This window comes from Erithacus rubecula (genome assembly GCF_903797595.1).
Source record: "Erithacus rubecula genome assembly, chromosome: 4".
NCBI classification, from domain to species: Eukaryota; Metazoa; Chordata; class Aves; order Passeriformes; family Muscicapidae; genus Erithacus; species Erithacus rubecula.
In genome coordinates, this window is record NC_136686.1 from 16437972 (window position 1) to 16454334 (window position 16363).

Here is a 16363-nt window from a genome sequence, read left to right on the forward strand (position 1 = left end):
AGAGATGCTTGAAAGTTTTTGGTTCAATGTCTCAAACGAATGGTGTTCAGCCAAGTAATGAATTGGGTAACTCACTCATACAGACTGATTGGTCATCTGTCATCCAAAGGACACTTACAAATCTTCACATCACAAATCTTCACGTGAGATAATTGCTAGCACAATGCAAAGGGGTTGCACTGGAGCAGTTAAATAAGCTTATCAAGAATGGAATAGTGGCATTGAATAACTTCCTTGAGAGAGGAAAAGTGAGGGGGAGAGCAGGCAGACTGCAACTGTTAAATCCTTGAGATCACAACTGGAATAGGACTATTTCTAAAACATGTAGCATGTTTTCCCACAGCACCATGTTAGCCTTCATTCCCATATCTTGTAAACAGCACCTGCCTCCCTCCTTGCAGGATCGTTCTTATGAATAAAAGAATTACAGCAGAATAAATTTCCATTTCATGTCTGCACATTTTAAGGTATTGGGTGGGCATAACTCAGGTTCACAGAGGCTGATAAAAGCTCACAAAAACTTGATCAGCAATACACTGTAAGATATACTTTTCTTGAGAAATTAAAGGAATATTCTATGGTTATTCCCTAAGATAAGGTGTTCAAAATGGTGTTAGATTACCCTTTTCGGACAGCATCTGCAAACTGCCTGTGGAAGGCAAATCCCATGGCAAAGCAGGTGAAATTCACTCTAAGTACCTATATTGGGCACTTAGACACACAAAAATTGCAACAAAAGAGATCAATCCAACCTTCCTAACAGCTAGTACAACCTCCTTTGCAATGAAAGAAGAGGGATTAGGAACCCTGGAGGTTGAATCTATTACTTTCCTCTTTCACTGGAAGCATAGAGAATGTAAGCATTTCCAGAGAGTGAAATACTTTGTTCTATGGGTTATTTCTTCTGCATTTTCTTTCAGAAAACTGGAAATTATTTATCAAATTTAGCCAGAAAGATAATTGTCCAATACAACCAGAAGTTGCAAATATTTTCATCCTCCTGAGAAAAAAAAAAAAAAAAAAAAAAGAAAAAGAAAAAAGTTATATTTTAGGTGAATAAATAGACAAAAAAAAAAAAAAAAATCACACAACAATGTTTTCCTGGCTCCTTGCAGGGCAAACCAAGAGCTAAGGTATCGTGGGAGAAGAACGGCGCCGCGATCGACAAGAACGACATCAACATCCGCAACACGGAGCACGACACCATCATCTTCATCCGCAAGGCAGAGCGGGGCCACTCCGGGCTGTACGACATGAAGGTGGAGGTGGAGAACCTAGTGGACAAGGCCACCATAGACATTCAGATCGTTGGTATGTCTGGAGAAAGGGAAATAAACCCAGCTGTTCCCAGGCTACAGGAAAATGGGAATCCTAACGTCTCTCTTGGCGGTGATATCTCTCCATGTCCAATTGTTTGGCTGTAGATTTGTGGGTTCTCCGTACACTGTAGCATTGTTGGAATGTGTCAGTCTCTTTTTTGCTCCCTTAAGCCCCTCATGTTCTTGTCTATCCACGATGCAAAATTCTTCCTGTTGCGTGGTACCCATAGACAGAAATGGTAGCAAATTCATAGTAAGTTTGTTACAAATCCTAAATGCTGAAAGTACATGAAGTTAGGAAAGACAGACAACAAAATACATTTATTTTTCCTTTCTACAACCTATTCCTTTACATAATAGGCAAAACTGGCAGTACAGCTTTAACTATTAAATTTATTGTAATCCTGACATGCCTTTACTTTGGAAGTTTTATTTTGCTACCACCTATTTCTTTTTTTTTTTTTTTTTTTAAGAAAGAGAGACAAATCAAACTAATTGGAAGATGTGTGTGGTAAAAAAACAGAGAAAGCAAATAGTAGAATATGTCATATCTTCATATTTTCAGATCGCCCAGGCCCACCAGAGGTTGTAACTATTGAGGATGTCTGGGGAGAGAATGTAAATTTATCATGGAAACCACCAAAAGATGATGGTAATGCTGCCATTACTGGGTATACTATTCAAAAAGCAGATAAGAAGAGCATGGTAAGTAATAAGGAGCTGTTTAAAAGCTGGATATACTAATGAATCCTCCCTTAAAAAAATTTAAAAACCCCTTACATGCTTAAAATTATGTAGGTGGACTGATTTATCAGCATTCAAAAAAAATCTCTAAAGGATTCTTTAAAAACTAAAAATCTCTTCTTCACTACAACTAAAGCCTAGAAATGGGCATAGTTTCAAATTATTCCAAAGATATTCCAAATAAAGGAAAGGATAGGTGGATTTGAGAGAAGTAATTCTGCATTTTTCCTTTGCCTCAAGAGGGAAAGCAAGAAAACTATTTAGGGCAGAGTAAAGAAAAGCAAAAACATTGCTGTGGTCATATTGCACTTTCTAATCATTGCATTTTTAGCATTAACCTCTTTCATCTCAGATTGTTGTTTAGGTATTGTGCAACAGGACAGAATTCACACATCCTGTTACTCATGAGAGACTAAAGCACTAAAACCCACTTGCCCTTCTAAGCCTTTAGATATCAGAGGACCACCAGCACAGAACTACATTTCTCATGAACACTCAGGCTGTGATAGAGGGGGCAGATTAGTGCAGTGGCCTCTTGTGAGTGCATATTACTGCAGAACAGCCCATGCTATTGCCTTTCCCACAGGAAAGCAGTTTTGTTTTCTGCAACTGTGCTTTCTCTGTCAGCAGCGTGGATTAGGAACGAGGGAGCCTGCCTTGCTCACACAACACAACCTTTGTAATACTGCAGTTCCTAAAATGAACCCTTTCAGCTGCCAGTTAAGAATTCAGCAGGATTCACTTTCCATTCAGTCTTCACTACTCAGCAGTGAGCTCTGCAGTACTGCCATTATCACTCATCTCATTATTAATTATTGTTAGCTCTATTCTCTTCAAAGAAGAACCTACTCCCATTAGGCTGATGACTCTTCCAGTGGATTGTGTGAGGCACAGGGTGCTGGGGGAGCTGACCCTGTGTGTCTGTGCCTTTCAGGAGTGGTTCACTGTCATCGAGCACTACCACCGCACCAGTGCCACCATCAACGAGCTGGTCATAGGCAACGAGTACTACTTCAGGGTCTTTGCTGAAAACATGTGTGGCCTCAGCGAGGATGCAACCATGACCAAAGAGAGTGCTTTGATTGCAAAGGATGGTTAGTTAATCACCCATGCCTCCGGGGGGAGGGGGTGCTCAGAGGCTGGAAGGTGACTGCAGGTAAAGGTCATTTCTCTAAAGCATTCAGAGGCATTCCCCGTCCCAAGGCCAGGCACAACAGCCAGGGCATTTCCTATTCAGACTCCTTGGTTTGTCCACATAGCTCATAGCCACTGCTTTTAATCAAGAGTAGGACATTTCTCTCATGTTCTCACATTTTCTATGATCTTGGTCTCAGACTTACCACTGGCACCACATGCATTGACAAGAGAGCTGGAGAGGAATAAAGCAGCTGTTCTGTTTGAAGCAGTGGGTCACTGCCCTCCACTGGAGACTTGGCATCAGCTGTGCTCCATTTCAGGCAGCATGCAACAGAAAAGCAAAATAACCCTTGCTTCACATCTCTTGAGGGTGGGGTTGGGCAAATTCTGATTCTGCAGTCAAAAATCCTGACGTTTCAGAAGATGCCAGTTGGAAATGGCACTGTAAACTTAAAAACCACAGAACTTTCCTATGGAAAGGAAATTCTAAAAACAAGTAGTTTGCAGGAAGAAAATCAAAGCAGTTTGTCTGAAGGAAAGGAATACATGACTGCCATGCTGCAGAGGACAGACAACCTGTACAACCCACACAGCCAGGCTGAAGGACTCTGGAGTCATGAACAGGAGAATGGCTCTGGGAATTCTCTTCCAGCACTGCTTACCTGCCCTTCTCATGAGAGCAAGTATGAGGCCTAAGCTGCACTGAAGTCAGTATGAGAGCTTGGATCAGCTTTCAGTGAGACAAAGCTGCTTAATGTTACCTGTGCACAGGAATAGATGTCTGTCTGTCCAGCTGCCTTAAATGCCAGCTGAGCATGTGGCTGAAGAGGATTTGTTGGTGTTAATCTCCATTTCAGAGTGGGGATAAACTCGCAGTGAGAAAATACATTTTACTGCCATGTTTTCCTTGTTCAGAAACTGCATCCATTCAGGTATCTGTATTGTCAGTGCACTGCTTGAAGCAGAAAGAAAAACGGATTTTCAGATACAGAGGCAGTTTATAATCAGAACAAACTGTAAAAACAATAATTGGCAGCAGAGTGAACAAGTCTTGCCAAAGACATGCATCCTGCAGTACGTGGGTCAGGATCCATCCTGCTCTGCAGCATGCAGGCACAGACACAGAATAAACATGTATTGCTTTGTGTACCACCTGCTCAGGAAGCAAAGAGAAGCTCTCAGACCATAGCATGACCAAGGGCTGCAGTCACTGTGCAGACCCCCCTCCAGCCCCTGCAAGTGCAGTTACTGCAGTCACACTGATACCTAAAGCAGTGCAGATCACAACTGACTCTGCAGACATTTAATGTGCTTGGGTGTTCAGCTCCCTGCCAACCCTCCCTCTATAAATGTTTAATTTTCCCTTCACAGGTAAAGTCTACAAATACCCAGTGTACGATGACTTTGACTTCAGTGAGCGGCCGCTGTTCACTCAGCCCCTGGTGAACACGTTTGCCGTGGCTGGTTACAATGCCACCCTCAACTGCAGCGTGCGGGGCAACCCCAAGGTACAGCACAGAGACAGTTAATAAAAATTAAATGTATATTAAATGACAATAAAAATTAAACACCACTTTCACCACTGAACACGTGAGCCGGGCTGAAGGCAAACACACAGGCATGGGATCTAAAGAATGCAAAAATACAGGAGCTGCTTACCTATGCTACAGGAGCCACACTAGTTAATGCACAGATAGCTCAGTAAAGGGCCAGAACCTCAGGAAAAGGTTGGGCTTTGCTGGGATTCTCGCTGACAGCTGTGCAGTTAATATATCAGAAAAAGTTGTCACTAAAATAAAGCCATAATTATTCTATAAAGAGCTAATTATCTCTAAGTAAGCACATTAAGGAATGCTCTGGGTGCCCTGTAGTTTCTCAGACCCACTGCATGATGTGTCTTGTGGTTTCTCTTGAATTGTTTCTTTTTGATATCCTTTTCGCTGGTGTGAGAAACTGAATTGGCATAGCAAAATGAGAAATCATTTTGAGTGCTGTTCACCCTTCACCTTCACAGTTTCTGACTGTGCAAATTACTGCAGAAAACTATGTTTTTACTACTGACTTAGAGCAATTAGATGCCAAAAGCAATGATCAGATATTTGCTACCATTACACAGTCCTTGTATGGAAAAGAAGCTTGTACTTCTGACTTTAATTAGGTGATAAGAGCTGCACTAAAAAAAAAGTGCTATAAACCAGATATATGATGCAGTCAAATCTTATCTTTGAGATGTACAGTTTCCTTTCTATCACTACTTCCTCTATTTTTTATCATATCCAGATTACTCAGCTTTAACTGAACACCACAAAGTAGGGGATAAAATATTTCAGTTTACAGGTTTGTGCATTTGGGCTTTCTTTTTTGTTTTTGTTTGTGTTTGTTTGTTGTTGTTGTTGTTTTTTTACCACAGCCCAAAATAACCTGGATGAAAAACAAATTGGTCATAATGAACGACCCAAGGTACCGAATGTTCAGCAACCAGGGTGTCTGTACCCTGGAGATCCGCAAACCCAGCCCCTACGATGGAGGCACTTACACCTGCCGAGCAGTCAATGAACTGGGAGAGGCAGAGGTGGACTGCAAACTGGAAGTAAGAGGTAAGGGCTTCAAAACATTGCAAACACCCTCTTTGCCTCAGCACTGTCTGCAGAGCTGAAAGGATGCAAGGCAAATGCAAAAGTGAGTTTGACTTTCCTGGATTAAATCAATAGCTCTGTTGGGACAAAGTAATATCGGTTGCTTTCTTTTGTTTTGTTTCCATTAATGGATAATTTTTATGAATTCCAGGCAGTTTAGAATTAACTGGGATACCATGAATAGCAACAAGACTTGGATAGGATGAGTAATGAATAATCCCAGGACCATATTTTTCAGAAAATTACTTCCTAGGAAAAGATAGGGTCATATTTAGCTGGACTAAAGCCCACCAAAGGCTTAGTTTCAACTGTGGAATAAATTGTTTCTCAAAAAATTATTCTGAGGTTATAAGTAAGGAAAACTGCTTAAACTAGCTGAAAGGAAGTGTCTAAATAAGGAATTCAGAGGGAATTTAGGTGACATCAATATGGCCTTAATTACATTACTTCCATCATGCTAATCTATAACAAAAACCACATTAAAAAATTATAGATTGCATTGTGTTTATTCTGCATTTTGATTTCCATTTTCTGTATTTTCTGATGTATCTTGTCCCACAGCTCAGATATGCCAATAAATGTTTGGTCTGTGTTAAATTGAACACTTAAATAATGTAATGAAAATATGCATAATATATTTCTTAGTTTTTATTTTTAAGATACTGTCTTTTAAAGGTGATATCTTCATCCTGGAAGTAAGACTGCTTTCTTTAATCACAAGCAAACTTTCTATTTCACAGCATAACAGAAGACCTCAACACCTGAGAAGGTTGCTTTGTCCATTTTTTTAGACTAAAAAGCCAAGTTATGTTGCTAAGTAAACACAGCAGCTGAAGCTTAGCAAACCAGGATAGGCTCAGGGTTTGCTCTAGGCAAATATAGCAAATTACTCTTAAACAGCCAGAGTACAAAGACATCATTACATCTTATTTCTCTCTTCCATTGACTTACATGTTGATTTATCATCCTCTTAAGTTTCCCAGCCTGTTTGCTCATTTAGGAGGGCTCCCCAGATGACTGCTCACCATGCTGATGAGGATTTCTGACTCGCTGGAAATGAACTGCAGTGTGTGTGTGTGTGCTTGTTTTCACATGTACGGCTTTAAATTGGTTCAGCTTTATTCCAGCAAGTGACTATCAAGGTCTGGATTTGTAAGATGATGAGATAGAGTTGAATGTTGCCTGAATAACAGGCTCAAGGATCTGCTGCCTATCTGGTGAACATACAAGCTATGGTGCTATTACTACAGATAGTAGGCTTGACTTATTAGTAAAGTTGTGCTAGAGAGCTCTATGCCATGCAAGAGTATGTTTGCTTATGCTGGCTGGAATTACTTTTAGCTAACCATCTCTGACATACTGGAGAACTTAAATTATTGTGCCTATATAAATGCTCAGCCCCAAAAGTATCTGAATGGCCTAGGATTTCAGAGTGTGCATAATATTGGAACAACTGACTAGTTAGGAATACTCTGGCTAGGTTTTCTATCAATATGGTACCCTTTTCTACATTTTTATCCACTTCCTTACACTATTTTAGGCATAAAATTAACCCTCCTAGTTGTTGCTAAATGCAATGCTCTTTTCTTGAAAACATTTTAGTGATACTTATAAGAAAAATTAAAGTAATAAAATCTTATTCTGCCCTCATAAGAGTTTTTTTATGTACTGATGTTATTTCAGGCACACAGTCTTTTGTTCTTTGGTTTTAAGTTTGCTGAGTGAATTTAAAGGTGGAAGTTACATGACCTACTCATTGCAATTGCACATATAGTGGCTTTTTTTCTGTAAATTTGTTTGTGTTAAAAGTCATGTAATAGATGACTCTTTCTCATCTATCTTGAAAGATAACAATATATGCAGAGTCTCATTACAAAAAATACCGTATAGATCTTTTGAGTGTGTTGAAGTAGATCCCTAAATTTGGTTCTAAGTCTCCCATTGCAAGCACTAAAGAACTGACTCCTTATCTGTTTCACTGAGGTTGATGAAAAGAATAGACAAGGTGCTGTGCTTCTTTTATCATGGAATAAACAGCTTTGGAGAACCTTTCCCTTAGAAGTGCTATAAAGGTTGGTGATCACTCTAATAATAGCTTGGTGATAGCAAAGTTGCTGTATAAGAAATTTTATTTTTGAAAGGTGTTAAGATCAACTGGGAAAAATGTCAAATGCGAATAAATACCGCTATAAATATTCTAATTCTGCAGTGATCTATCATGGAGTAATTAACCCAGGAGAACCACTCAACCTGGCGGGGGATAATCAGGTTTATAATGCGCGTACTCCTCTGGACATTCCATTTCATTCCCACCCTCTCTTTCCACATGCAAATGCATTTTCTGCATGCTAAGTGTGTATTTCTTTGCTTTTTTAGATTAAACTAGACAGAGTCTCATGGCATACATTGTCTATGTCACATGAGCAAAGAAGGCCAAATTAATCAAGACAAATCCAATCATATGGATATTCAATATCAGAATTATGGAGGTTTTTAGACATGTTTCATAAAAGTACATGTATCTATAAAGAATTTATTTAGTGACTGTGAATATGGTTGGCCACAACACTTAGATTTTTCCAGGAGAAAGAAATATGCATTTAAAACCAAAAATAGCTCCCAGTTAGTTTGTAGAATTATTGAAAGACCAGAAGCATCATAAAGTCATTTGCTGCACTTAAATGGCGCTCTTTGTAACATAATACTCTTTGGTTACAAATCAGTGCTCAGAATGATAATCCATGCCTGAACTTAACCTACCGATTTTAAGGATGAAATCTTGATTCAATTACTTACAAGCAGAAAAATTTTACTTCATTTCTTCTAGGGCTTATTTTACATTCAAGTTCATTGGGGTTCAGAAAATTTTACTTTATATAGAAATGTGTCCTTCCTTGGAATCTTACCCAGATTCAGAATATTAACAGTGCAGTTTTAAAATGACAGTGATGCCCAGAAACTGGTCTGCACTATATTATGCATCCAGACATAAAGAGTTTCAGTCCTAAAACACATTAGATCAGGTATTTTTCTTATAAGGCTACAACAGGTATGAAGTTTAGTGCTTTTATAAACATAGATAAGCATATATATCTGGATGTTTTATAGAGTCTAAATGTTTAATAAAATGTAAGGACTACTACAGAGTAAATAGCATGCTTTAGTAATGTAAATGTGGATATATGACCAAGTACATACTTTAGTGCACAGCTATGTAATTAGTCTGTACTTGATTATTTTGCCTTACAGAGTTTCAACATATATATATATATGCTTCAGTGTTATGTGTGTGCCTTTTTTTTCCCCTGGTGGAAAATACTATATATATATATATATATGTATATATGTGTTAGCTTCTTTGAAGCTACATTTGGAAACTTTTATCGTGAATATAATTTGGTTCCAATCTGTACTTTAGACTAATTAGATGTTTTTATAGTTACTTGTACCTATTAATCTAGTTTTTACATATTAATGATAATTTTGAAGTGGAACTGGATCCCTACCTTTTACTCTTCATGTGCTTCTATTCCCACATATTTTACATGACTAAGGATTAAATTATCATCTTGACATAATTGTAATAATAATAATTTCACTCAACATTTTCTCTCCACTTTTGTGTTTGCAATTAAATTGTTACTTCTCTTTCTCTCTCTCCCTTAGTTACACAGTAAGGATTTTTGAATGTATATTGTCATCTAAGGTAAGCTTTCATATGGTTCTTGCATATGAAGCTTATGTCTGTTTATACGTCATACAATGTCTGCCTAGTATGGCATGATTTTCATTATGTCACTTAATGAAAATGTATTTATAAGTTAGCAGCATGGTGGTTTTAAGGCATATAAATTCAGGGTTTAGTAATGGCTTGTTATGGTAATTCTTAGTAGTACATCCCATATCTTCTAGTGGTGCATGTTTCAATGGAATTTAACAGTGCATGACTTAGCATGATTAATTAGCAAGAATAAAATGCAAGTAATAAAAAAGAGCATTATGTATTTACAGCAAGTTATTTTTTATAGGAATATGCCTCTACATAAACAAAATATTTATTCCAGCTTTAACTTCTTTTAAAAATGAATGATTCGGAGCACAACTTGCACTCCATGAGCTGAAAGAATGCCAAAAAGCATGCTATTGTGGTTTTTTTTTTTTTTTTGTCTGTATTGTGCATCTACCTAAGGTTGGGAGCAAAGTTCTGCCACAATGATGACGTTAAATGAGACAGCACAGTCTCATAATCACTAGTAACTAATAGCACTTGAATTGAATAATCCTTGTGTTAATAAAGGTGGTAAGTTCTTAAAAATCTGTACTCAGCATAAATGTTGTATGTAAGTATCAGCTCAATCACATTTAGCTGAAGCACTCAGAGAGTGTTATCTTCACCCTGGCAATGTACTTTTGATTTAAAGCTTTTGGTGTGTTCCAGAAAAAGCTCAGAAGGTAAGTGCAGCTATCAGTGGGTGGTTTGCAACTTGCACAACACAATATTCATGCAGATTTGTAAAAGGAACAGGAATGGTATATAGCTTTCTTAAAGCAATTTACACCCTTTGTCTGGAGAAAGGGCAGATTTTAAAATTTTTAGCAAAATATTTATATTTTTCCTACTGTTTCTTCCAAATATCATTTCATTTCAATGAAACTAACAAGAATACTCGTGTTTAATTCCCATGGCTTTTATTTCAGTGGCAGGGGGCATCTACAACCTCTATGGACAATGTGTGCCAGGGCCTCACCACCCTCACAGTAAAGAATGTCTTCTTTGTATCTAATCTATACCCACTCTTTTCCAGTTTGAAGGCACCACTCCTATCACAACAGACCCTTGTAAAAAGTCCCTCTCCAGCTCTCTTGTAAGTTCCCTATAGGTACAGGAAGGTGCTCTGAGCTCTCTCTGGAGCTTTCCCTTCCCCAGGCTGAACAACCCCAACAAAAAGTGGAATTTTGAAGTGAATTTAAAATCAAATCCAAAATGATTCCTCAGACTTCCCCAGCAGATGTAAATTTCAGCTTTCATCATCTGTCTCTCTGGAGACTGTATCTGAAATCCTGGCTTTTTAAATATGATTCTCTCATGTATATCATCCCACTTGTTATTTTCAAGCAACATGGTAAATATTTTGCTAAATACCTAAAAACCATTTTAAGACATGAAACTAGAATAAACTGAATATCTCTGCATGTTTACCACAACTTCTCCTGATCAGTGTTTTCTACATTGTTCTCCCTGCACTGACTTCCATCTCTGACCATACCCCACCCAGTGCGATGGAAAGCAGGAGAGTTATTTGAAGTGAAGCTCTTCATAAACTATTGCATGTGGTGAGATAACTTACTGAATATATGATACCCTAGAAATGAAATTCACCCTGCACAAGAGGACAGGTAAGCTCTGTATAGTAGCAATTTAAGAATGGTTTGATGTCACACTGGACTTTTGAGCAGGGCTGAATTTTACCACATCTCAAAGTATGCAATAGGGACTGAGTAAAACTTGTCACTTATGCCAGAGAATAAAAGTGCAAAGCTGCTGCTCCAGGGACCTTCAGCCTGAAGATTACCTGTTTTCCTTGTTTGCAGGTGGGCTTTCGTTCTTCAAGCTATTAATGGATGGAGTGCCTCCGCATATCATTGACTCGTATATGCGTGAAGTGCAGGCAGACAAAACTGAAGGGAAGTGAGAGTCCGTCCACAGCGCTTCCTCCCACTGCACTGGAAGCTGGTAGCAGAATAACATCATTTTAGTTCTTGCAACGACAGAAAAACATGTGTGGTGGGGGATTTAATGACTTTTTTTTTGCCCCCATAATTGTCCTTTTGTTTTTTCCCTACCTGCTCTTACTGAAAAGAAAGAATACGCATGGATTGCTTTGAGGTTGAAATGAACTGAAGACAACACAAGTTTTGTAATGTTCAGCTTTATTTTCTGTTTGATATCGTGTTCTGTTTTTTAATGAGGAAAGAGGGAAAGCTGTGTAACAAGCATAAGGAGGCAGTCAGTCTGTACCCAGTGGTACAAAGCATATCTTTCTCAGACTGGGAGTACATGCGTTAGCCAGTAGATGTGCAATAAGATCCTTGGAATACATACCTCTGAAAATGTATCTTATTCATCTGAGAATTGTTTAACAGAATATGGTTTTACTATAATGTAACTAATGCATATGTAATTAATGATCATTTAAGCTGGACATATCTTCCTATAGAAGTTTTGATTTCCTAAATCTGAATCATCGATCTCTCAACTTAATTGAAATAGTTTTATTTAATGTACAATAAACATGAAGTGTTTAAGATCTATTAAGTTCTTGTTTACTTTTTTCCCCTGTCTCATTTTACCCATTTCTTGTTTTATTTCCACTTACAATAAAGCAGGAACTTGTGCCCACCATGCAGAGTGGAAAACAGTCACCTAACCCAGTGGGTTTACACCTTAAGATACATGACACCGAATGTGAGTGGAAATAAATGCTGCGGATACACGCAACTTTTTATCTCCACATTTTCTATATTTTAAGCATGATAAATGCCAACCATGATTGCTTTCACCATTCTGGATCCGCTCCCTTTTCCCAGGAATTCATGGAGCTCCTGTAGCTATCACATCAGAAAAGGGACTCAGCACTGTTGAGTTCACTGGGCATGGCCAAAGTGCCTGAGATAAGGCAGAATGGCTACATTTCTTCTCCAACTCCAGCATCATTAACCTCCTCCATTAAGTTCTTTAGGAGAGGGGGTGATTTTCCCTCAGTCTCCAGCAAACCCTGAAGCATGTGAGACACAAGGTCACACATATTTTCGCCAGCCTGTCAGTTCCCTATTGCCCCATCATTTATTTACCAGCTCTCACTCTGGCTGTACAAACAGGGCAGGTTATGTGCTCACTGGCTAATGACTGATCTCCAATTAGGGTTTATAAAGATAAAGGCCTACTTAGACCAGTAGTACATCACAAGATGTTTATTTGATGCCAGTGCATTTTCAAACATTCAGCAGTCAGTAATTATGCAATAATAAAATAATGTGTTACTCTGAACTGCAACAGCTGAAGTGGTGCTTTTACAGTTGTGCTCCCACTTATTTTGCTTTGGGGATCTGAGTGCATTTTCTCATGTTGTTCTATGAATCTTACTCTGAGAAATAGATAGATAGCTAGATAGCTAGATAGATAGATAGATAAATTGATTGATAGATACATAGATTGATTGTTTCTTTTTTTTTCTCCCTTCTTTTTATCTTTGTGATTTCTTCTGTATTGCTATTTGTGCAGGGAAGCAATCCTACATTCCCACTGATTATGGATACCCCCCCACACCCCACCTGCATTTCACCCTGCTTCTGCCAAAATCAATCCTATCCTACACATTCATTCACACTTAGCATGTGAAAGAAAGCAATACATTTACTAGGAAGATGATTTCATACATGATTAATAATTTCTATTTATTCTGTATCTCACCAGTGAATTGAGATTCCCTCCATCTATTCTGAAGCACAGAGAGCTGCAGGAGAAGGTCAGTTTGATTAAATGCCACAGAGGTTTAAGCATTTAAGCACATGGCCCTCATTAAAGTAGTACCTGTCTGTTATAATCAGCACCATAAGCTATGGTTATTGTGAATTTGTGCTTGTCAGTAAGCCCAAAAACGAGGTAGACAGCAATCTGCACTTTGCCTGAATACCGTTTACAGCTTCAAGGTTATGTTTATCTGCCTCCTCAGGCTTAATACCCCACACATAATAAGCTGGAAGCCAGCATAACCTCAGTTTCTGCGGGCTCTCTGTGGATGGAATTAGCTACTCTAATTTCTCCCAGGTGCCAGCGCTGTTAAACTACAGGCTGAGCTAATCTCCTTTTCCCTGTGAGCAGTAGCGAGTGCCCTCAATTCCCCCCTCGCGTTTCCCAGCACTTGCCATCGCCCATCCCTCGGGCTGGGATGCAGCACGCCAGCAGGAAGCCGCGGGTGGGGCTGACAGGAGGGGGCTTTAATGTGCTCTGAATTCACACTACACCGAGCAGCCACCACTCTGCATTAGAGATCACCAACTTTGAGAGAAATGGCTGGATGGCGTGGGACAGGACAGGGGTTTCTAGCGATTTAAAACAGGCAGCAGAACCATATCTAGAGAATGATAGAAGGTAAAGTTTTATTACAATTTGCTCTGTAGGATTCTCCAGGGATTATATCTGATGGATGCAATAGTGACCAAACTCACAGAGGTAGCAAAATGTTAATGAAATCTGCAGTTACTTGAGGGAATAGAAGCAGCAGAATATCATGCTGTAGAAGATGTGACACAATGCTCCAAAGAAATTTCTCTAAAGCCACAGGGACTTCCAGGTAATTAATGAACCTGGAAAAGACCTAGGAGTAACAGAGAACAGCAAACACATGTAAACATACATAGATAGACACACAAAGATGAATCAAAATTAATTTAAAAATTTTTAATTTATTTTTAAGGAAGACAGAAGAAAATGTTTGGTTTTCTCTTGGCTTGCTTTCTTTGTTAATGGAAGGTTATCTGGCATATAAATGTAGAAATACAGCTCCATTCTCAAATTGGTGTATGTGGAGCTTGATACGGGCACTGCAGTTACTCAGTAGCATTGAAAGAGCACAGCTGCTGCCAGCACTTCTCCCTTACTGAAAACAATCCCACAAGTATAAAGGAGAGGATAAACAAAGAGACAAGTAATCTATAAAAGATTATTTAAATTGGAATATACTGTTAATAAGGCCTTTATGGAGAATCAGAAATTTTGTTAATAAGGCCTTTATGGAGAATCAGAAATTTTAAAAAGTATTCCTTATATAAGATATATTTCAAGCTTCCTGAACTTCCTTTCAGGGGAAAAAAAAAAAAGGATAATATTGGTACCTTTTACAGAGCATTGTGAAGGGACCCTTACTTTATGAAAGTCTTTTGTTGCCTTTTGAGATTCTGGAGCAAAAGGCATTCTATTTTAAGCACAGTGTACTTACTGTCACTTGATTTTCATGTCCTGCTTTCCTGACTGACAAGTAAAGCTGCTGCTTTGGAAGCACAACTGTATCCTGAACACTGAGGAAGAACTGGAAGACTAAACATGCTGGACTTAAAATTCTGTGTTTTCTTATTTTATGCTTTGCTGCTGAATTCTTTTGAAATTAAAACAAATCCCTCCCCAAGCTCAGTGATAAACTCAGTAGGCAATCTCTTCTACTGTGGCCCTTGCTTTTTATGTCAATTACTTTCTCCTCCACTTCTTTCCCTAGTTTTTTTTCCTTTCCTCCAGGTATCCAAAGAGTTTGACCAATCTCTCCATAAATACCACTTCTATTATGCTCATCGATTACAGTGATGCACAGGATATTAAATGAAACAGAGTTTTACCTTCTTCCAAATGTAGTGATTCCAGTGGACTGGGGATCTGACTTGTGAATCTGTCACATTTCCCTTTGCCATTCTCTAGTTGGCCATAACTGAACCTTTCTTTATTATGTTATGTGTGACCTTCTCTTCTGCTAGAAGTTCCTATCCCATCTGCTTTGGCCTCTAATGACAATTGCTGCATCACACCGGTTTTAGTGATCTGTAAATTTAATCAGCTGATGAATGATGTAGCACTTGGAATGTACATAGCACATCGTGGGATTTGGAAACCACCATTTAACATGTGTCAAGCATTCATGACTCTTGCAGTAGAGAAACCTACTCAAACACAAGTTTATCAGTGGATCAGATTACTTTGACTAGCAGGAAGCGTCTCTGTCCAGGAAATTGTAGTGTCTGAACAGAAAGCTACACACTCTGGCTCACAGTGGAGTAACTTAAAAAAAAAAAAAAAAAAATAAATCTGATACTAAGAAGATGCCATTGCAGGCTGTATTTTTCACTTTCTACTTCAGTTACACAGCTTTTCCTTGGCCTCACTCAGAAACCACACACCTTCCTGGAGATTCAGGGACACATGAATCCTGCACATGACGAATTCAAGTAACTTGATGTGCCCCAATTTCTGAAAAGGCACGTTTGTTTTGAAGGACCCTCTCTAAGCTCGTCAAGGAGGTGAAGCGAGTCCTCGTAACAGCGTGTGCAGGTGCTCCGTGACATGTTGCGACCGAACTCCCCAGGCAATGGCTCTCCTCCGGGTGGGGTCACCTCCGGCAGCCACGGCTGCCCTCTCCTGCTGCCGCAGGGAGCTCACCTGCTGCTCAAACGCTGCCTTTATGCTTCGCTCCAGCAAAAATCCTTCTGGCCACCTGCTGCGCACACGGCCGCTGGGGCACGGTAAAACTTGTGGGAAATAAGCCGAAGGAGGGAAATCGGCGCTGAGCGCGGCGCTCACTCACCCGTGCGGGGATGGGAGGGGCGCTCCCCGCGGGGACAGCGCCGGCCCCGAGCGCCCGCGGCCTGGGAGCGGCGGGACGGGCCCTGCCGGCCGCACCCCCACACCGAGGGCTGCCCCGGCACCCCCGCCCCACACGGCCAGGCGGGGCCAAGGAGCCCTGCCCGCTGCGGGGCTGCGGC

The 16363-nt window shown here is 39.6% G+C and overlaps 1 protein-coding gene across 6 annotated transcripts in view; it reads left to right on the plus strand.

The window, feature by feature from the left end:
- Nucleotides 1-16363, plus strand: part of MYBPC1 (myosin binding protein C1) — a 151657-nt gene that overhangs the window by 53426 nt on the left and 81868 nt on the right. For 3 of the 6 annotated variants that reach the window (XM_079303314.1, XM_079303315.1, XM_079303316.1), the window contains 6 exons: nucleotides 1116-1311; nucleotides 1885-2024; nucleotides 2998-3157; nucleotides 4572-4708; nucleotides 5611-5797; nucleotides 8046-8274. In XM_079303314.1, coding sequence (XP_079159440.1) covers nucleotides 1116-1311; nucleotides 1885-2024; nucleotides 2998-3157; nucleotides 4572-4708; nucleotides 5611-5797; nucleotides 8046-8188 — 963 coding nt within the window. In that variant the 3' untranslated portion in view covers nucleotides 8189-8274. Of the gene's footprint in view, nucleotides 1-1115; nucleotides 1312-1884; nucleotides 2025-2997; nucleotides 3158-4571; nucleotides 4709-5610; nucleotides 5798-8045; nucleotides 8275-9502; nucleotides 9543-11428; nucleotides 12981-16363 lie in introns of those variants that run through there. The other 3 variants (XR_013773940.1, XM_079303317.1, XM_079303318.1) reach the window with 3 other exon arrangements.